Source organism: Hipposideros armiger, unplaced genomic scaffold (genome assembly GCF_001890085.2).
Source record: "Hipposideros armiger isolate ML-2016 unplaced genomic scaffold, ASM189008v1 scaffold_572, whole genome shotgun sequence".
NCBI lineage: Eukaryota > Metazoa > Chordata > Mammalia > Chiroptera > Hipposideridae > Hipposideros > Hipposideros armiger.
Window position 1 is genome coordinate 766,455 of NW_017731922.1, and position 23,235 is coordinate 789,689.

A 23,235-nucleotide genomic window follows, 5' to 3' on the forward strand; every position below is an offset into this window, starting at 1 on the left:
TTTAGAACCTTTAGTGAAATTAAGGCATGCTGCCAGCCTGCTAAGAGCTACATCGGAGCAGTGGGGTGACAATAAGGCTGACCCACAGGATCCCGTAGATCGGGTTTCAGGCACACGGCCCCCACAAGCTGACAGCCACATACAAGCTATCAGCAGATCTGCGTGGCAGTGGGGGTGGGGGTGGGGGACAACGCAATGGATGACGGCTGCTAAGGGCGAGCTGATGTTTATTTTCACACACCTCGTGCTTCTGCTCATAGCATTCGCCCAGCCCTGTGACTACCGGCCTCAGCAAAAGCTGGCTCTGGGGTCCCAACGTGTGCACTCACCTTGGTGCCCCAGGACCCAGCCCAGGGCTTGGACCGTGGCAGGTGCCAAATCAGGCTTTGTGGAACCCATGATCACGGGGCAGAGGCATCTTTTAAATAGGCTACCTACAAAACTGGTCTCGGAGGATGGAAAAGTGCACACCATTCCACACGGACGGCTTTTCTGACAAAACGGGGACGCACGTGGAAATGTGCTGTCTCCACGGGTTCAGTCTGAGGGACCCGCAGGGGGAGAAGCCTTCTCAGAAGGAGATGGTAAAGACTGAGTGACATCCAGCTCTTTGGGGCTAACATCCCCACATTTTACAGCAAGATATTTATGTCCTCTTCATCCCCTAAATGCTCTTCTCCACAAAGGCTCTTTGTGCCCACAGAGGGCACAGTACAGGTCAGCCCCGCCTGGCTGCACCCAGCGAGATCCGAACTCTAATTGCAAACACTGCTAACAGCTGGGCAGAACTCCTGCTCGGGTCTGAGGCCGATTCAGGGCCCAGTTGCTGAAATCAGTAGTTTGCCCTCCCAGTCTGGCCCCCAAAGAGCTCAGAGATCCAGGCAAGTAGCCCTCAGGCCCGTGGGGGACAAACCCACCACCATGCGCCCAGAGTCCGCGAAGGACAAGGAGGTTAGGCTGTCCTAGGAAGCACTGATGACCCTGAAAAGCCCCAGTGCCTGCAGCCAGGCTCTCTGTACACCAGCCCCAAGGCAAAGAGAAGACCAGGAGCAGGGCCTGGGAGCAGAGGGCACAGTGGGAGGCACAGGCTCCCAGGGGAGCCAGAGACGTGTCAGAAGCAACTGAGCCACCCATGCCCCACTGGGAAGTCTGCAGGCAGGATGTGCCAATCTCCAACTTGCTGAAGGGGCCACCACTTGTGGAAGAGACTCCATTCGGCCCCATCCTACCCGATCCTGGAAGACTTCTCGCCTCCAAAACAGGCCCCTGGCTCCAGAGGTCAAGGTCCTCAGCCCTCTGCAAAGCCACACTCACTCCAGCCTGGAATGCCATCTCCTCTCCCTGCTCCCATCTCCAAGCCCAGCACAACCTACCCCCTATGCCTCCTCTGAACGCCTGTCACCGAGAGGAAGAGCTGTGGCTTGGCTCCACTGCCCTCATCTTCCACAGAGGCCACCGGCCTTTCTCCTCCCAGCTCCATAATGAGCACCTGCACTGTGGGGATCGGAGCCCCCTCCTCTCTTTCTCTAAATCTCTTACTGTAGTGTCAGGTAATAGAGTGTCCCCTCCAACTATCCACTAATGCACCTATTTGCTATTCTGTCCCTGTGGGTCACGTCTCCCGCACACCAGGCCTTGTTCACTCGTTCGTCTGGCAGACATCTGAATGTTTAGTAAGTGCCAAACCTGCTCATTTTCCACGCCTCCTTTCCTGCCCCCTCCCCTGGGCAAGGTCCCCCTCTGCACTCCGCAAATCCTACAGCACCTTACAATGATCTGCCTCGAGTCTGTCTCCTCCCTCGGAGCTTACCTCCAAATGTCACAGCCAAAGGCTCCCAGAGAGCAGGGCCATGTCCTTCCGGGGCAGTCACACAGCCAGCCCACAGATGGCTCTGGGATGGCCCACTCAAGTTAATATCTTTTGGTGGAAAGGTGTACAATTAAGCACAAAAGACTTTTTCACCTTGAGATCACGTGCTTTTCTTTTAGATATGTGAGTTCCGTTGAGTGTCACACCATTGAGAAGTCGCCTTCCGTGAGGAGGAGGGGATTGTAGGCAGGAAAGGAGCGAACAGCTCAGGGAGGTGTGCAGGTCAGGGAGGTGTGCAGGTCGGGGAGGTGTGCAGGTCAGGGAGGTGTGCAGGTCGGGGAGGTGTGCAGGTCGGGGAGGTGTGCAGGTCGGGGAGGTGTGCAGCTCGGGGAGGTGTGCACGTCGGGGTGGTGTGCAGGTCCGGGAGGTGTGCAGCTCAGGGAGGTGTGCAGGTTGGGGAGGTGTGCAGCTAGCAGCAAGGACCTAAGTCACCCCGAGCCGAGCAGGGCCAGCTGGGCCTAAGCATCACTCATCCATTCAATTAATGTCACAGAGGAGGGACATGACGGCACTGCTGATTCATACAAGCTGAAGAGTGATTTCAAGGACAGCAACACAGGACAAGCAGGGCCTGCCTAGAGAATAGAGCCTTTGCCTTCGCATCTTCAGGCAAAAGCAGATGCTCCTATCTACTGACAGCACCGCAGCTAAGAGCTTAGCGGGAGCCCGAGAGCTTAAATATGCTGACGATACACACTGGCAGCTCTCACCTATACTGTTTCACCAAGCAGCTGAAAGCCTCTGTAATAGCGCTATGTTTAGCTACTCCACTTTTCCAGAGCAGCTTCTGCTATCCGCAGGGTAGTTACGATGATGCCACCGAACGCAGTCTACAGGAGTAGGCTGTATGTCCTGTGTGGGGACGCCCCATCTCCACAGCAGAGGGACAGGGCCCCCAGCCACAGCCTGTCCTGATACCCACACCACTTACACATGCACTCATTCTCTGAACCTTCACATATACCAGGATGCGGGTACCATCATCACCCCCATTTTACAGATTGAGAAATTGTGGCAAAGACAAATTAGTAACTTGCCCAAAGCCACATACACATAGTAAGTGACAAGCCCGGGTCACTTGGCTCCCAAGCACGTGTCTGATGCCCCTCCATGTCTATCACTTGGAAGGCCTTCCATGTGTGCCATCCTGTCTGCACTGCCACCTAGCTCAAGGTAGGTACAGATTAATACCAGTGGCAACGCTGCCACCATGATAAAACAGCAAGTTTCCCCATGACTCTGAAGGGCTGTCTATAGTTGTGTTCAGCGTAGAGAATAACCAGCACCAGCCTCAGGCTCCCAGGCAGCTCTGCACACCTGGCTCCTGTGTGCCCTGCAATGCTGGGGGGCCACAGCCTGCCTGCCTGTGAACCCAGACTGCGGATGGGCGCGGGGGTACCCTGATTCCAGCACTGTCCCAGACGCCCCTCCAAACTGTACGCTGTAACCACCAGCTCTAACACAGCTCCGCTACTTTCACCGTCCGCCTCTTTCCCTGACGCCGAGAACGCAGCTGACAATGCCAGGGATCTGCAGGTGCCCAGCGCTGGGACACACCGGTGACTCCGTTGCTGTCACTCTCGCTGCCTTCTACGAAATGTTCCCTAGGACATTTCCTGTGCGTCCCTGGCTGCTGAAATTTGAGCTCTGGCCTGGATACCCAACAGGAAGGCTGCTACAGCCGAGGGGCAGGGATAGAAGGTACCTACATCCTCTGTGCTTTTCAATGTTCTCCCATCCCACACAAGGCAGCCCCTGTGGGGGGGGACTCACACTGTCACACCCCACACAAGGCAGCCCCTGTGGGGGGGGACTCACACTGTCACACCCCACACAAGGCAGCCCCTGTGGCGGAGGGGGGGGCACTCACCCTGTCACATTCCTTGCTGGAGCCTCGTAGGGCCTAGCACACAGCAGGTGCTGAATAAACACATACTTTTAATAAAATGACAAATTCAGCTAATAATGACCTTTCCCCCCAATATACAGGAAAGGAAAGTAATGATAGGATTTTGAGCTCCTGACCATCTTTTCTAAACTTGGGCACCTGTGACTAGTTACCTGTTAGATTATAGTCTCAGATGGTATTTGATGTCACACAAAATTATACACCTAATTAATCTAAGTTTCTAAAACTGCTTCGTGCTCGTCCCCAGCAAAGCTCAAGGCACCCTCTTCCCTTCTTCTGCACCCCTCGAGCCTCTGTCAGGAAAGCACCCACATGGGTGCCAGTGTCTCCATTCTCCTCTCACCCTGGCAACGTCCCTCAAAGGCCAGCATCGTCCCCTCTTTATGGATGAAGACTCTGAGGCTCAGGTTAGTCAAGCAACTTGTCCAAGGTCACACAGCCAGTAAGGGATCAGAACCCAGATCTTTCCAACTGTGAAGTCAGTGTTCATTCTGCTAAGCCCACAGCTGCTGGGAAAGTTACAGGGGTTTTGCCACAAGAACAAAATATGATAAAAAAAAATGGAGGTTCCGTGGGCCGGCCGAGTGGCGCATTGGCTGGGAGTTGGCATGAGATGCCAGCTCTGGGCAGTGGGGCCCAGGTTCGGATCCCACAATGGGGGCCAGTGGCGCTGTGCCCTCTGCAGCTGGGGTGGTGAACAGCAGCTAGGCCTGCAGTTGGACTGCTGTGGGTTGCTGGCGACGGCATAGGCTGCAGCCCCTGCTGCAGCGGGCTGCCATGAGCTACTGTGAGTGGCTGGCAGCCAGCGCGAGCCACCATGAGCAGCTGTCCAGTGACGGGCGAGCAGCTGCCTCGCCCGGGAAGAGCACGATGACGCCAACGTGGGCCGGTGGGGCGACATCCTCCATAGCTAGACGGAGGAACGGGAGGACAGTGACTTGTCTATTCCCCTTCCCCAATTCCCCAATGCTGTTCCCATCCCTCAATGCCCCAGTAGAATCTTTAAAAAAAAAAAAAAAAGGACGTTCCGTTCATGAGCAGGAAGGAAAAGCAAGTGGGGCTCAGGAAGAGTGACTACCAAACCCCACAGAGCCATCTAATCAGGAAGGGCGTTCCTCCCGGGCAGACAGGCAGGAAGATGCTCCCACAGGCTCCAGGACAGCTCGTCTGGCCCTCAGGCCACCTGCCTGCTCGGTCCAGCAGGATGTCACATCACCGCCGTCTTTTTTCTGTACAATACCCCAACGCAATGCTGCTTATCAGGCTAAGCTCAGTGATCAGCGGATGTCGCTCCCAGTCACATCACAGCGAAACGTGAGAAGGAAGCTCAGAGGACGGACAGACCCAGATGGCCTCTGAAACACCTCTAACCTCGTTGGCACCAGACTTTTCTGGCAAGGTAAGTGCACCACCATCACTGATAGCTCAGCCACACCTGCTATCATCCAGATCTGACTACAAATGCCCGTCTGGTGTGGGGGTACATTCATTTAATGTTCCCCATTCCTGCCCCCCAAAAAAGTCCTGGTCTCTGCATCGTGGAGAAGAAAGCATGGACAATACCTCCCAGAAGCTATCGCTGGACACTTCGACTCCCACAGAATCATCGTAATTGACAGACATGGCTCTGAAGGGTGGGCAAGCAGCAGGGGACGCTTCAATCCAGAGGTCAGCTTCAGATGCTCAAAATCCAGAGACAAACCTACAAAAGAAAAGCATATCATTGTGGTTTTTAAATTGCCAACGTGAAAGAGCAAGCCATCTCCATTTCACAGCTTCCACTACCACCGCTGCATTCGAACAGAGCAGTGTAGCGGGGACAGGCCTAAAACTCTAAACTCTGGGCACTGACATGTATGTTACATGCATGCATGTGTGTATTTCACATTAACAAGTACACTTTCTCAACACCTTGCTCAAGAGCTCAAAGAGCTTTCTAGTGAACAAGTCGTATTCTTAGCTCAGCAGACCGATGCCCTTACTAAACCCTTATCCTCGGCCCTTAGGGGAAGGGACAGAGCACATATGAGGCGAGCACACGAAAGCAGGCAGAGTCCCCGTGTCTCTGGGCTGGCGCTGTGCCAGCCTGTCCTTTGCCACCTTTGTTCACAGATGTGGATCCTTATCTAGGCTGTCTATTCTGTCCCCAGTGTGTTCCTGTGATGATACCACATTGTCTCAATGGCCACAATCCTATAGGAATTCTTGGTATCTAGCAGGAGAAGGCCTCCCACTTTGTTCTTCTTCAAGACAGACCTGGCATTCTTTTGTATTTTGTTAGATGTACTTGTAACCTAGAAAACCAAAAATAACCTATGTTTTCCATAGAGAACTCAGACAGTTTGGCAGAGAAAGGAAGGACAGGAAGGAGGATTACCCGTGGTTCCATCACCCAAACACAACGCAATGCATGCTCTTCCCTCACAGCTTGTTTCAGACACCCCTCATCCCCTCCTGAAAGCGGGGGGTGGGCTGAGGTGGACACGTGCGACTAGGAGGCCTAGGGCTGCAGACAAGTAACTCTAGGGTAAGAGCAGTGCGTAGGACACAGCCTACACTGTAAGACAAAAAGAGCTTCCTCTGACGTCCAGCCAAACCCTGGCACTCTGGTCTAGTGTGTGTGAGGACACTCACTCGAGTGGGAACCAGTACAGACCAGGCCACACCCCAGGCGCCATGCTCAATCCCACAAGGAAACCAAGGCCACCACGGAAGGAACCAAAAGAGCTCCCTACTGGCACCACACAGGTGTTCAGCAGCTATCTAATGACTGAATGACACCCCAGAGAAGGTTCTCTTGGCTGAAGTCAGCCATGTTTGCGCCTAATAAAGGAAGCCTGCAAAAACCACATGTGGGCACGCTGCTCCACTGGGGAGCCCAGGGTGGGGACAAACCGACATGGAAGCAGTCCCCATGGACTAGGCACCTCTTATCACCAGCGGATGGTCTGGTGAACTTTAAATACCTTATTTTTGTTCTTCAAAACCCTGTAAAAGATGTACAAGGTGTTAAAAAAAATGGTGAATATTTAAATTAAAAAATTATTACAGTAAAAGATATATTGCCATTAAATCCCCTCAAAATACTCCCCCTTGCTTTGAACACACTTATCCCATCGTTCTTGCCACTCTCTGAAGCAGTCCTGGAAGTCCTCTTTCGGGATTATCTTTAGTTGCGCTGTCCTGGCTGTCTCGATGTCCTGAATCACTTTGACTCCGGGGAAGAGCCAGAGGTCGCAAGGTGCCAGATCCGGTGAATAAGGTGGATGAGGACACACTGTAATGTTTTTATTTGACAGAAATTGCCATATACCAGAAGTGATGTGTGACACGGCGCATCGTCATGATAGAGAATGAAGACACTCACGAAAGAGGACTTCCAGAACTGCTTCAGAAAGTGGCAACAATGGTGTTCAAAGCAAGGGCGGGTCTTTTGAGGGGGATTAGTGGCAATGTGTCTTTTACTGTAATAAATTTTATTTAAACGTTCACCATATTTTTTTATCAGACTTTGTATTATTGTCCCCATTTCACAGGGAGGCAACCAAGTGCAATGGGCCCCACGGCTCATAAAGGCTAGGCCAGGACTCAACCCAGACCGCCTGACTCCATGCTGCCCAGCTCCAGCAGGACACTGCATGTCCAGTGCCGAGTCACTTCCAGATCTGGGTGCCCTGCCTGACGCTGGGCTGCTCTCTCACAGAAGGGGCTTGATTCTCAGGGCTCTTATTAACACTGATGTCCAAACACTCCCAAAGGCGCTGGGCCTGTCAGGGAATGTTACTCAGGATTTTTATTCACACAGAGACGTCCCTAGCTATAAAAATTAATCTGGTTTTAGCATCCATGAGCTGAAGTCAGGGAAACAGGCTTCTGAGGGCAACCAGAGAACCTGCAGGCCTGTTCCTTCACAAGGAGCCCCGGCTGGTTCTGCTTTCTTCCCTCTGTCAGCGTCTGAGCCCCCACAGCTGCCCGAGCCTGTGGACACTGCGAGACAAGCTGGTCCCCCTGCCAAGTGGTACCAGGTGCTCCTGAGCTGGAGCTGTCAATGCTAAACACACAAAGGCGCATTTAACAATTAGCTGGTGCTTCTCCACGGGGAGAGTAAGGTCCTGGGGAGACAGCACGGCAGTGAGTGGGAGATGAGTCTCCGATCCACGGCTGTGGACTCGGCCATCTGTCCCCTCCAAGAGCCACCCCCTCCTCTGTGAGGCACGCACGTCACTGGCGCTCACCTCCAAGGTCTGACGAGGCTCAGGGGTGATAACAGATGTGAAGGAACTTGGAGAAATGGCAAGGTGACAGACGTGTGAGTCACTACTGCTCTTTTCAAGGATAGGGACTGAGTCTGGCCCTTCTTTGGTATGTTTCAGACTGTTTGCCACCAAGTAGTTGACTGCTCATTTCCTCCTGATGAATCTGAACCCCAATACTCAAGCATAAAGCTGAATGAGTCCCATTAACTCTGAACAAATGCTGCAAATAAGTGAACCTCCCCATTGGACACTCTTCTGCGCATGCGGATTCCCCTCGGAGATCTTAAAATTCCAGTACCCGAGGAGCAGGGACAGCGTGCTTCTTCCCATAAAGGTATACAAGCAGCACGCTTGAGGCTTGAGAGGAGACAATCGTAAGTGTACAGATGTACAAATCATCACCTCTTCCTCCCACCCTCCTGAAAACTGCATCCGTGGTCCTCCACGTGTGTCCTGGCACACAGCAGGCCCTGGGTCCATGTTTGCCAAACTCACATTCTAAGAGGCACTCGTCAGCAATCCAGGAATCCAGGAGTGACTGAGGGAGGGGACGTGGCTCCAGGTCTCTGGATTCCTGAGACTGCTGCCACTGAAGAATGTAAACACCTGTGAGTCACAGCCACTCCCAAAATGGTGTGCTGAGTCTCAGGGGTTAGTGGAGGTGCAAGGGAACCCTTCGGCCAGGCTGGGAGCTGGCATGGCTCCCTCCTCCCCTCTGATAAAAGTTACCAGGTAAAAGGAAAAAAAAGGTGCGAATTATGTAAGTACATCTAGCTTCCCTTAATGCCCTTAATTTGTTCCAAAAAAGAAGAAACAGAACAGGTCATTGGGCCAAAAGGCTCTCACTATCAAGCAAGGGCACTCTGAGTGGGGCACCATGCTGCTCGTGTCCTGAGAGTCGGTCCCGGGAGAAAGGCCTCCCGGCTCTGCAACCGCAGAAGGAAGATGTCCTTGCAGGCTGGGCCCTGGCTGCCCTGCGGCCTCCGAGTAAGCACAGGCTGGGCCTGAGGTTTGTTTCCTCTTCATTACCCAGGGTGGGAAATTCTTCATCAATGGGAAATGACTATAATTTCCACTACGTCGCTGTTTGGCCAAAGTGAGAGGAGGACCATTCCTTAATTATGGACACATCTACCCATTCGTTCTACAAATACATGTTTGAGTACCTACTATGTGCTGGGCACTCTTCTAAGTCCCAGGGATGGAGCAGTGAACAAGACAAACATGGTCCCTGCCCGCCTGGGGCTGAGGTCCTCAGTGATGGGAGAATGGGAGGGAGGGGGCTGTGGACTCCAGGTGGGTGGCACGTGGGCGTGTGAAGGACAGAGGAGGGGCCTGTCCAGCAGAGGGAGGTCCCGGAGGAGTGCTGGGCTGCCGGAGGGCTCCACTGTAAGCTGCATGGTTACTCAGATTCTCGCATCTGCGCTATCGGTTGAAAAGCTCAAGCCTCACGTACTTAGAAGACATGCTAGTGAAAAGCAAGCGCGCGCATGCGTCCTCACGTCAAGCCTGTCCGGCGCGTTGTTACATGCCTCTCAATGTGTGACAGATTTCACAAAAGAAAACACCTCACCTTTGACCCAACTTTTTCTTCTAAAGCTTTATCCTACAGACAAACTCACCCAAGAGTTAAATATAGGTCTTCACAGCGGCAACAAAATACAAACACTGAAACCACCTCATTGTCCATTAAGAATGAAAACTACCGGCCTACCTCTGGAGAGGAGGGCGTGGGGAGAACTGTGTGTACAGACATGAAAAGATGTTCCCACACATCAGGTGAAAACAGTGGCACAGTAGATAGTCTGGTCCCACTGGTATTAAGAAATAATTCGGAACCCACGGAAGCCAGCGAAGGCACAGAAAGTCCCAGGGGGGTCTCAGGCTTGCTCTGGGGGAGTGCCGTGTGGATAGGAAGGGGACCTTTGTATTTCACCTTGTAACCTTCTCAACCATTTGAAAAGTTTGATAATTGGCATGTAATATTTCTAGAATACAAGAATTAGTTAATAAAAAGACCATACTTTGTTTCATGAGTGGCCTGCGCTGGAATGAAGGGAAGGTCCCTCTGCACTGCGTGACCACAGCTTCGAGAGAGGACGTCTGCACACGCACCTCAGGGAATGACCCCCAAACCCAGCAGCTCTGCCTGCCAGGGGTGTACAGACGCACCATCACCTGTCTCCTGCATGACTGCAGTCGTGTCCTAACAGCTGCCCCAGCTTCCCGGTCCCTTCAGTCTATCCTCAACACAGTGGTCCTCTCAAAATGCAAGTTAGACCACGTCACCCGTCTGTGGCAGAGAAGCCCCAAGGTGCTCCTGCGGACTGCACGCCCGGTCACCTCCCACGGGTTACCTCCCTGTCCTACTGTTCCTGCTGCCACTCTCCCCCGCTGCCCCTGCTCCAGCCACCAGACCTCTGCTGGTCATGGTGCTCTCAGGCACAGCCACACTTTCTCTTTGGCTCCCTGGAATGGTATTCCTCTGCAGAGCCGGGAGAGGAGGATCTCAGCCAGGGCCCAGACAGGTCTTCTCCACGCCCCGCCCCCCAGCCCGCAGCCTTCTTGGCATTCCCAGACCCCTGCCTGCTTTTTCTCTCTCTCCCAAGCACTTACCTCCTCCCACAAGCTACATCATCTACTTGATTGAGCTGCCCGCGGCCGGCTGCCTCCCCACTAGAGTGCAAGCTCAGGAGTACAGAGGATTTTCTCTGATGTATCCGTGGCCACCGTCCCCACATCCAGGGTCGGACATGGAGCTGTCACTCTAAGAACTTGCTGGATGAATTCAGGATGAGGAAAGTCTGGGTAATGTTGATTTATACAGACTAAAGAGCCACAGATAGAAAGTAATTGGAGAGGTTATGTGAAGGTGTTTTAGCGCTACTGGTTAGAATTCTCTTAACACCACTGCACATGTGAAACTAAACCACAAATGGGTTTAGCAGCCCTAGTGGGGGGCGTGTGGCGCAGTCCCCAGCTGTGTACCGCCAGTCACACAGGAGGCCCTCCTGCCACTCAGCTCGGGCCTGACCACCACTAGCGTCCACAGGCTGGGTCCTCTCGGCCTCCAACCCCGGTTTGGGTCAGTACCGTGAGGAAGGACGGGTCTCGTGCTTGTCTCTGGCCCTCGAGGGGCCTCCACGTGGTGGGTGCTCAGGGAGCGAGGCCTGCGGTAACACACTGCTTCGCGCCATTAGCAAAGCAGAGCACTTTCTAATAGCTCAAATATCTGGCACAGCCTACTCTGTTTCCAGTGGTTTCATCTGGAAAAGTGAACATTCTTAAAAGGAAACGATAGAGATCAGCAAATAAAGTGACTTATCTCTGGGAACATCGTGTAAAGCATTTACTTCAACAACATAAAACATGATGCCTTGCGAGATGCTGTGTTTTGAAGGCTGCCCCCTGAGGGAGGCACACTGACACCCACGATGGGGAGGGGAGTCCTGCAGAAGCGCCCACCAGGGCGGGCAGTATAGGCTGAACACACTCAAAGGTGCCTCCAGTGACTTAAAAAACAGCCAGCATCTCCCAGCAGACAGAGCTTGGGGTTGCCATGGAGACCGTCTCCCGACACCACCAGAGGATTCCCAAACACTTCATGGCACAGAACCGGCTGCAAACTGAAGGCTGGTGAGAGAAGGGGGATTTGGAGACTCAGATAGGACACACAGCCGTGTTGTTGAAAACAAATTTGGCTCAGACTCTTAAACATCACACACAGTTTGGAAGAAAAGAAAAAAAGAGGAAGCTTCCAAGTTGGCGAACACTTAGTTTGGGGAGAGGGTGCTGTGCCACGAGAGGGCATGGAAGCCGGCACCCCTTCCCCATACCCCGCCCCATGCAGCGCTTCTGTCTGGCTATTTTTGAGTTACATCCTTTTATAACAACCAGTAATCTAGTAAGGGAGAAAAAAAGAAAGAAAAAGAGAAAAGAGTGGGAGAAAAATACATCTTACTTTGCTTCAGTCAACACAGAGCAGCCTTTCTCCTCCCACAGAAAAAAAATTATACTGGGGAATCTTAAAGAAAAACAAATTTCTCTAAACAGACCAAACCAGGGAAGCCATTCCACAGTATCCAACAGGGTGACACTTGGCTCAGCATCTGTTCTAAAATTTCCCACTCAGGTGTGACATCCAGCTTCCTCAGCTTTGCTCTTCCAGCCCACCCCACACAGCTAAGCCCATGACAGTTTCAAGTCCAGCTGTCTACTCTGTCGGGTGGCACAGGGCTGTCAAAACCAGGGAGGCTCTGTCCCACCAGCCTGCGCTCTCATCACTCAGCCCTTCTGTCATCTCCAGTCTGTCTTCGCTGCAATCACGGCAGACAATCCACCCTGTGGTCTACTTTTTCCATCGCATTTCCCCCACTGGCCAGCCGTCTTCCTGTCACTCCTAAAGGCTGTATAACATCCAGCCAGGCCCTCTCGGTCGGACCTCTGGGGTCGGAGTCTTTCCCAGTCATAGCCATAGTTGGGGGACCGTCATGGCAAGCATAGTTTCCCACTTCTGTCCCGTTACCTAGTCAGAGGCTCGAGGGCTCATGCATTCTAAAGCCAGGTCATGAACCTCACCAATCAGTTTAAAAAGCACGATTTCGGCCTGACGTCCTCCATCCGCATTTAAGGGACAAATTCCATACCCACGAGAAAGGATGAGAATACACCCTGAGAGGCACAGGAGAAAAAAGGACCCCCAAACACACATAGGCAGAAAAATGCTGCTGCCTTTGGGGGTCCTGTTTGTTACATACAATGAATCCGAATATTCTAGGAGGTGAAATAGCACCTACAGTATTACAGAATAAGAAATCAACAGAGGGCGAACGAGTGGCTCAGTTGGTTAGAACACGTGCTCTGAACAACAAGGTTGCCGGTTCAACTCCCGCATGGGATGGCAGGCTGCACCCCCCACACACACTGCAACTAGATTGAAAACAACAACTGGACTTGGAGCTGAGCTGCACCCTCCACAATTAGATTGAAGGACAACACCTGACTTGGAGCTGATGGGTCCTGGAAAAACACAGCCTCCCCACCAACAAACACACACACACACACACACACACACACACACACACACACACACACACACACACACTGTTCCCCAATAAAGTTTAAAGGAAAAAAAAGAAGTGGACAGAAAAGGGAAAAGAAAGAAAGAGGTTCGTGAAAAAGGCGACTTCTACAGCAGCGGAGACCAGCAAACCTCACCACCGCTTCCAATTTCTCCCTTGGTAGCCACAGAAATCAGGTTGATTGCTTTTGATTGCTTGCTTGCTTGTTTTTAAGAAACTTCAAGTAAATAAAGATTTATAAAATTTTAAATATGAAACTCCTTTAACGTGTAAGTTTTCAGTGTTCAGGCTTGCTCCATTCCACCCTGCATGGACACTAGTTATCCGCACACAATATCCTGGTGGACCAAAGTCCTTTTCACTTAGTGGGACTGGTGTGAATGTCTAAACACTTAATTCCCCCACAGGCAAGGGTGGTGGCAGTTAATCAGACTGATCTAGGGAATCACTGCGAGTGCCAGGAATGCTGATTTTTAAAGAAAAATACACACACACATGTATACACCCCAAACAAAAACCAGTAAAGCTACATTGAACAAACTTTCATTTTTGATGATTCAGAAGTCATTTTTTTTTACTCTTACAAAGGGCTCTCAGAGCCAAAATTTGGAAGATTGGTCCCAAATTTGCCATTATATAGCTGTGGGACCTGGGGCACCTTTTCAGCATGCTTTTGCCTTTACTTGAAACGAAGAGCATGAGATTAAACAGGTTTAGGTTTCTTTGAGCTTAAAATGTTTTAAAAGAGCCTCCTACTGGCAAGAGATTATGGGAGAGCTTGAGTGGATGAATTAAAGCCGAGTAATTATAAGTGTGCACTGGCAGTGACCTTCACAGCTGCCAGGTGCTTTCCTCCTCCATTAGGCCTGAGCCTGCCAGCCATGCTGTGAGGACCTCCTCACAGGGCCCCAAAGTCCAGGCTTGAACTCATTCTCAGAGGGTCACCATGAAACAAGCCCAATCAATGTAACGCCAGTGCCTCCTGAGCACGTCCGCATCACAGAAATTATATACAGTGTTGGTGACACAGGATGTCACCTGTGAGAAATCCCGCACATACGAGTCCCAAGGTGTAAAGGGAAAGTCGACAGCAGTTACCTCGTGCATTTTCCATAACGAGTAGAAAGAGGCATGACTGTCAGTAATCACGGCCTCATGCACTGTGACAGGCGCTCTGACCCTGGGCCCCAGGGCTGCTCACTGAAGACCCCTGTCATTGGTTGCTGGGAGGTCAGGCATGGAGACACACTGGGGGTTCAGTGAGTTATAAAGTATAAGGTGGGAGCGGAGCACCTGCAAATGGCTTAGTCCTGCCTCCAAAGTGTGGGTGGAAGAAAGAGTATCCCTGAACCCCACAAATGGTCCCTCGGGGTTCTCAGGGTTCGTTTGTCCACCAGGGTGCTGAGGCAGCCTGGAATAGGATGTTCGGCGCAGGCAGCTTCCCACCCCGGGGACACCAAGCTGAATCCTGAGGAACCGATGGGAATCGGGCAGGTACAAGGGGACAGGAGCAAGGCATCCCAGACAGAAGGATCCTTAGGGAAGGCGGGGGGAGGAAAATGGGGTCAGAGAGGGGGTACAGGCCAGTGAGTGTCCAGAGAACCACCCAGGATTCAGAGGACTACACAGCACGGCTGGGTGCCCACCCCAAAATAGGAACAGCGAGGAAGAAAGGAGGAACTGGTACCTCGTTTCTACACAGAAATCCCCGTGTGGTTTAAACTTGACAAGTTTCTCATAACTTGTAGTCTTCAGCTGCTGGTTAGGCTGAGAACTACTTGACTCACTACTAAGAGTTATAGATTTTAATTGACAGGACCATGCAGAGATCTCTTCGTTATCATTGTTATGAATAACCAGTGGACTTGCATACACAATACCTCTCTTCCAAAAGAGCCCAGAAAACCACAGAATCCCAAATCACAAGGGATGCAGGTGGAATTCATAACTCTAAAATTTCAAAGCTCAAATGGAAACAAAAGTTTAATGTTTTCCCTCAAAATCCCAAAGTTAAGTAAAACAGAAAATCCATCCTCGCGTCCAATTTCCAGTCTCTGTAGGGCAACCTTTTAAATATTTAATCGTGTCCCTTCCCTGCTCCAAACCCACTGCACTCCGAGCTGAACCCTAACTCTTTCTCTTTGCTGCAGGTCCTATCGTGATCTGGCCCCTGCCTTTCCTTCCCGTCTCCCTCGCTGGCTGGCCCCGCTCTGCTCCAACCACAATGCTTTGCCCACTGTTTCTCAAACATGCTAAGCTTGTTCCTGCCTCAGAGCCTTTGCACACACTGTTCCCTTGCCCTGGAATGCTCTTCCCTGAGATAAGTGCAGGGCCAGCTCCCTGACACCGTCTGGCCCTCTGCCCAGAGGTCCTCAGAGGAGCCTCCCTGACCGTCCTCTCTCAGCCAGCTCCACCTCCCACCACCTCCACCTCTACCCTACTTTCTATTTTCTTTGAATATTTCTTCAAAACATACCTCACTACCTGAATTCTTTTACCCCTGTACAGTTTGCTTCCCCTTCTAGAAGGTAAGCTCCACAGGGGTGTTTCACCCACAATAGGTACTCCCTAACTTTTGTTGAAACTGACAGACACACATGCTGGGATCTTTACAAATGAAATGGTGGCAAGAAAGTAAAGCAATGACTTTATAAAATGATATCAAATAAGATTGTTACAATGATATACTGTTGTTAGCAATTACACTCATGAAGCCATGTATACTGACGTCTCAAAGTATACAGGAGAGAAAAAAAGACTAGTTACTCAGATGATTAAACCACAAATGTTTCTTGAGGTGAAAGCGAAACTAATTCTTCAGTGATTCTTAAAAAATCAATTCTTCTACCATGGTCAGCTTGTCTAGTCACGCAGTCGGAGAACCTTCCCACCTGGAGCTTCCTGGGCAGCCTCCAGAGCACACAGAATCACATTTTATTTTGGTTTTGTTGATCAAAAATGGGTCCTCTCTGAATCAGAGGAAGCAACTGTGCTAGAAGACAAAAGGTCCAGTCAGTCACAGCACAGTTTCAATTCTCTAGTATTCACAACTGCTCTATCGTTGCGTCAGCACTTATATTATATTGACAGTTGAACTTGAAAACGCTTGGCCAAGACGAGTACCCTGTCGTAAGTGTCCTCAAGCACAAGCCCAGAACCTAGTCTGATACTACATTTATGTGTCAGAGGAAAATCTGCTTATCCCTGAAAAATGGAAGAGGTCAAAGACTTAAAGAGATCGGAAACAAACTACCTTTACGATTCCCTTTGGCTTGAGGACTGACTTTCTTTAAATTCTGAGCGATCCTTTCAGAAATACACATTACTCAAAGCAATGAAATGCAGAAAAGCATCTCCTTGAGGCACCCGGAATGCCAGGGAGAGAGTGCGTGGCAAACTTCACCAGGGACCGCCAACACCAGCGCTGGTTTTCTTTTGACTGCAGATTCTTGAAACAAGAGACCTTCCCAAGTGGAAGCTTCCATCAAGTTTAAAAATAAATGATTAAGTAAATAAGAGCGAGAGAACAAACACGTGGTCACACTGCAGAACCAAGAACCCCGAGTCTGTGGGTGTCTGGACCAAAACGTCGAACGCCAGCACTTCCAAAGCAAACAGGCAGCCTGCCCATCCTGGACCCCCGACCACTGGGTCTCCAGGGGAAGTGGCTCCAAACAGATGGCACTGGTTCCCCGCCTGGCGGCTGATGGAGCCCCTAATGGCCCCCACCCGCCCCTGTGTCCTTCACAGGACCAAACCCTCTCTCTTCCTAATGTCGATCGTGGGAAAAACAACTAATTTTTCCATTTTGGAGAAAATGCATTTTGGAGGAAAATGCTATTGCAGCTGGAGAAACATTCCTGGATATCATGAATAAGGTATTCTGATTTTCTAAGGAATTGTAAATTTGATGTTGGGGTGTGTGAAAGGATGAATAAGCAGATTTGAGGAAATATTATGGAGCCATGGTAACAGAAACCACGGAAGAAAGTCCCGTTGCACAAAACTGTTTAAAAATAAACCGGATACTAAAATACCAGCAAAAAGCTACAATGACTCACACTGTTCTCCTCAAATACTTAGGAGAACAGCCAGTTCTTTGACAGTCTTCCAGGCTTTTTCCCCATCAGAGAAACGTGAGACAAAGAAAGTAAAAAGAAGCAAAGGAAGCTCTGAAAATTTCTCTAATTTTACCAACTTGATATGAATAAGACCTTCTATGTTTTCGAGTTTGATGGGAGTATGGAAACGTGCATTCATGCAGCGAGCACTGTTTCGAGGCTCTTCGTAAGGGCCAAACTGAATTCAAAGGCATAACTGACGCCCGAGGGTGGGCTCCACTGAGTTCCTACATGCCAGCAAACGTGCTGAAGAACCACAGCACAACTCCTGCCACTAATGTACAGCTGGCTAAGGCCTTTTCTGTGTGAGTGGCCACCTCCCTCTGCTGGACCCTGCGTGTCCTCTAGCTCTACTCACACACCGTCTAATCTGGCAGCTGCACACAGAAGACCCTCCTGGGCCCACACGTGGAATAAACGCTCAGGTCTCAGGCTTGGGAGCCCAACTCTGGCCAGTCCTACCTGCCCAGCTGGCCTCGGTCCCCTGCCAGGCCTGAACACCATATGTGTAGTGTGTTGCTGCCTGAGACCACCCTTCCTCGCCAACTCCTACCCATCCTGCAAGGCCCAGTGTACGTGTCACCTCTTCTAACGAGCCTCCCCCACCATGCCAGACCTTCCGCCCATCACTGTCCCCTTACAGTTCCTCTATGGTGCCATTATTTGGCTGCATCCATATTTCTCCAACGAGGCTGTTAGGTCCTGGGGGGACCCTGGTGCCTATCACGGTACCTGCAGCTGCTCAGTGACAGTTGTTGAAGGAAGAAATGGAGCCAGGGGATGGATTTCTCAGGACACCTCCAAGTCCCGGGGTGCCCTCATTAGTCCAGGACGTGCCTCCTCCCTGCTCCCCTTCCCCTGCCCTACTCACCGCATCTCTTTTCCCATGAAAATAATTATTCTCCCGTGCAAACTGCCCAGAGACCTGTTTTGGACACACTACATACTCACCTACAACTCTGTCCGGAGTCAGAGTATCAGAAAAACTCGTTTGCGAAAAAGCTTTGCTGCCAGTTGGAGAACAGTTTCAAGAAAGCAACTGTACTTAGGCGACCTCTTAAAACTTACTTTGTGAGGGCTACTTTTGCAACATAAATTATTAATATTTTGCAACATAAATTATTCAAGTCCCATAGTCACTGAGATTTCAGTTGGATTTGTTACCAAGAGCCCAAAAGAATCACCCAAACACAACACACAGTGGGCCGAACAGCGGAAAGTGTTGCCCGCAGACAAAGGTCAACCCGAGAAAGTGCTCGGGGAAGGAAAACGCAGGTGACCGACCAACAGCACCTTCCAACAACCCCAGCCCAGGCAAACATGCTGCAGACCACCCCCCACGCCGGCATACAGTGAGACCAACTTATCTTGCTGATGCTGGATTCGAGCTGACAACCCTAAGAACCAATGCCATTTCAACTGAGAATGTAAAATGTGTTTGAAACAAAATCCAGGCAGTCACTTGGGGTAGGTTTCGGGAGGGTTTCTGAAATCACTCACTTTCTACCTGCACTAGGGGTTTCATTTCTAAATCAGAAACTAATTGAATTAGTTTTTAATTCATAATTGTGTATGATTAGCGAATACTCAGCAGTGAATTCCTAAGGCCTCAGAATGAAAAGGAAGACGGTTCTGAAGATCCCAGAGAAAGGTGTGTCGGTTTATTTTATTCTTAAAATTGGCCTGAAGAAGAAAGGAGAGCCCCAGACGTAGAAACCGCGTAAGAAAGCCGCCACCTTTTGAACGTGACAGGCAGTGCTGGCAGGCCTGGCCTCTCCTTTCCAACGATCTCACGAGAAATGAACTCAGACCTGAAGCTGGCCGTTCTCTCACACAGCAGCTTTCACAGCGGCCAGGGAAGCCCTCTCTCAGAAGGCTCACTGAGCCCTCACTGTGTGTCAGGGACCACGCCGAGCAGGGTGCACAAACACGGACAGCCCCAAACAGGCCACCTGGCGATTCCTCAGTGTCCTTTAGGACAGACGGCCTGGCGAGTCAGCACTCCGCCATGTGCCATGCTCACAGAGGCCTTTTTCTCCTCCACCTGGAATTTAATCTATGGGTAACCCCAAATGGGTGCTCAAGAAATGAGACAGGTGCACGAGGCGAGGGGTGCAGGGAGGTGCTCCCTGAGCTGGATCCTGAAGGTTAGGGAAAGTGACAGATTTTCTATGGGAGAAATTAGCATTAATAAATACTAGATTTGAAGGTATGTAATAACCCGTAAAATGAATACATTTTGCACCCCCCATGTCTTTTACGTCCTAATAGCTCAAAGAAAACAAGTCATGGCAGCCCCCCTGGTCACCTTCAGATGGCTTTTATGTTCTGGGTAATAATCATCTCAGGTTACAGAGAATCGGCAACAAAAGGTAGGACAGACCGAGAGTCACCTGGTCTCAGCCGAGCCCATCAGCTGGTAGTTCAGCCACACGTTTTCAGGAGGAGCTAGAGCAAATGGCATTGAGCCATGTCCCCAAACTCCTTTTCCTTACGTAATGGAAACATGTTGGAAACATGTCAGCTGACGGGTCCCTGCCTGGGACTGATTTGTACGGTGATACTGTTTTAGACCTCTGGCTGGCAAGCACCCTGGGAACGCAGGACTGGGGCTGAAGAGTTCCCTAAGCTAAATATTGAGTTGATGCTTCACAGGTTTAAAAATAGAAAAAGGCACTTTAAAAAGGACAAAAATGACACATTTTCCAATCTGATGGTCACGTTACAATGCAAATAACAGTACAAGAAAATGTACAGGAAGAACTCCAAGATTTGAAAGAAAAATTACCAAAAGCAGGCCCAGCTGAGCCAGAAACAAGCCAGCTACTCCGCTCCTTGCAGCCCCTAAGAGGAGCCCAGCCCGTGGTAGGCAGGGGACACCCCCCGAGAGGGCAGTATTTTTATGAGAAGTATGACCTCTTCTGCGTTCAAGCCTGGGGTGGGACTGGAGCGTACGGGGACCTGGATTCTGGTGCTTGCTCCAGACGGGCCCTGCACCCACGCTTGCCTGCCAGCCAGCTTTCCTGCCCACTGAGAGAGCGACACTCCCGTGCGTCGCAGTGTCGCTGCATCTTGTGGTCACTCCCTCTAGTCACTCACTTTTCACAACTGATTTACCTTGAACACCTTCCATGGTCCAGGTGCGGAAGCAGGGAGCAGGTGAAGCCCTGACTGCCCAGAGCTTGCACCTGAGTGGGTTTGCAAACATTAGGCCTCCCATTGGGCTGCTGAATGCAGGAATGCTCCACCGAACCCCAGCCGCAATGCCCAGGTTTGTGAGGGTGGGCTTCTCCCCGGCCCACCCCACTGCAGCATCGGTACAACCTGCTGCAGGGAAGGGGGTGGTGATGAGGTTCAAGCAGGATGATGCTTCGATCAGCCTAACAAATGTTACTGTTACTATCATGACACAGACATTAAAGAATAAAAATCAAAACAAAATGGAAGGAAATAGCACTGGAGTAAAAACTCAAATTCCTTCTTAACTACTAGGTAAGTAGGGCAGCATTTTACTGCAAAAATAAATTTTTGTATTGTATGCCATGAAAGGAAAGAAACGCATTCCAAACGAAATTGCTGGACTGTGAGCTGCTCAAGGGCCAGCCCATATCATCTTCATCTGGGCAGCTGCACACAGCAGGGCCTCGCGTGTGTTTACTGACTGAATAACATCGGCTACTGGTGACCACAACAAAGGTGACACAGAGGGAGGGCCTGCAGTGCTCCAGGGGCTTCCCACACTTTCTCTTTAGTGTCCACTCCTTCTCTTACAGATGCGGGAGGGGAAGAAGAGAGAAGCCCAGTCGCCAAGGCAGGCAAGTCAGGGAGGAAGTGCTGGCGCCACAATGTGAGCCCGGCACTGGGGACGGAATAGCGTGGCCTGGAGACGGGGCAGCCGCCAGTCCCTGGCCCTCCCGGTTCCTTCCCTTCGGGCTGGCTGCCTCCACTGCCTACGCCTCCTCCGACGGCCCGTTCTGTCAGCTGTCCTCCCACTTTCTTGAGAGCATCCTTTGAAGTACAAAAGTTTTCATTTTTTATAAAGTCCAAGTTACCTATTTTTTGTTGTTGTTGTTTTAGTGTTATAGCTAAGAAACCATTGCCTAGGGGCTGTCCGAGTGGCTCAGTTGGTAAGAGCGCGAGTTCTGAACAACATGGCTGCCGGTTCGATTCCCACGTGCGCCAGTAAGCTGCGCCCTCTACAGCTAAGATGGTGAACAACAGCTTGACCTGGAGCTGGGCTGCCATGAGTTGCCGGCGACGGCGTAGGCTGCAGCCCTTGCTGGAGTGGGCTGCCGTGAGCTACCGTGAGTGGCTGGCAGCCGGTGTGAGCTTCCGTGAGCCGCCATCCAATGGCTGGCGACCAACTGCCTCACCCAGGAAGAGCGCAATGATCATAATACCAACATGGGCCAGTGAAGCAACGTCCTCCACAACTAGACTGAAGAACAAAAGTATAACAACTTGGCTGTTCCCCTTCCCCAATAAAATCTTTTAAAAAAAGGAAAAAAAGAAACCATCACCTAATCCAAGGTGATGAAGATTTATGCCTGTTCCAAGAGTTTTACAGGTTTGGCTCTTATATTTAGGTCTCTGGTTCATTTAGCGCTGTTTTACATGTGGTGTGAGGCAGAGGTCCAATTCATTGTTTTACACATAGCTATCTAGTGGTCGCAACACTAACTGTCTAAAAGACTATTCTTTTTGCCATTGAACTGGGTTGGCACTCTTATCCAAAATCAATTGACCACAATGTAAGGGATGAGCTCTGCTCTCCTGCTTCGATCCCATTCATCTACGCCAATACCACACTGTCCTGAATCCTTGCAGACATGTTTGAAATTGGGAGGTGTGAGTGCTCCAATTTTGTTCTGCTTTTTCAAAATTGTTTTGACTATTCTGAGTGCCTTGCATTTCCATATGAATTTTAGAATCAGCTTATTGATTTCTACCAAAAGAAGGCAGCTGGGATTTTGATAGGGGTTGCCACGAATCTGTACATCAATTTGGGGAGTATTGCCATCTTGGCAATGTAAGTCTTCCAATCCATGGCTGTGGAATATCTTTCCATTCATCGGGACCACCTTTAATTTCTTTCAACAATGTTTTGTAGTTTTCAGTGTACAAGTCTAGTACATCTTTTGTTAAGTTTATTGCTAAATATTTTATTCCTTTTTATGTCATTATAAATGGAATTGTTTTCTTAAATTTTTTTTGGATTATTCATTGCTAGCTAACAGAAATACCATTATTTTTTTCCTTCAAGCTTAGTATTAAAAAGTGACTTCCCATATACATTTTTCACCAGTCATCTTTCTTACAGTTTCCATTATTAATCATTAATTCTGAAATATATTCCAAACTTTTCTTACGTGAGTCACATTTATAATGTATTTTCTTGAACCTACAGGATTCACACCCACATTAAATGCTTTTCTACATTTCTCTCCTTAATCAACGTTTCGTTTTTGATGAATATAAGTTGCCTGCATTGCTGGTCTTGGATGTTCTGGCCTCTCCAGGCTTTTTCACATCTTCTTTATCCAACCATCCATCGAAGGACGCTTGGTGTTTCCGTGTCTCTGCCACCATGAGTAATGCTGGCAGACTCCGGACTGAGAACTCTGCCTCTGTTACCCGCGGTTCCTCTTGCTGCACCTGGGAGACCACATTCGGTTTCGTCACGATCCCCCATTGAGACCGGGCTGCTTGGTTCTCCAGCTTCACGTCCCAACAGAAGATCTTCTGAGCTGAGTCCAGCCACTGCCACTCCACCGAGGTGAAGCTGACCGACACATCCTTGAATGACACTAGTCCCTGTGATTTGTTCATTTCCTGTTGCTCTTGGAAACCTGACGAGAACTGTACAGGTGCAGCCGCCACTCCCTCGCTGGGTCGCACTGGCCCCTGACGGGCACATAGACTCGGCTGCCCAGAAATAACCACACAAGGCTGCAGCCCAGACAAAGACAACTTACGACTATGAGCAGAGTGGCCCTCA

At 50.4% G+C, this 23,235-nt stretch overlaps 1 protein-coding gene across 14 annotated transcripts in view; it reads right to left on the bottom strand.

Moving 5' to 3' along the window:
• PACSIN2 (protein kinase C and casein kinase substrate in neurons 2) overlaps window positions 1-23,235 on the bottom strand; it is a 117,880-nt gene that overhangs the window by 30,723 nt on the left and 63,922 nt on the right. For all 14 annotated transcript variants that reach the window (XM_019624001.1, XM_019624009.1, XM_019624006.1 and 11 more), the window contains one exon: window positions 5,343-5,481. In XM_019624001.1, coding sequence (XP_019479546.1) covers window positions 5,343-5,402 — 60 coding nt within the window. In that variant the 5' untranslated portion in view covers window positions 5,403-5,481. The remainder of the gene's footprint in view (window positions 1-5,342; window positions 5,482-23,235) is intronic.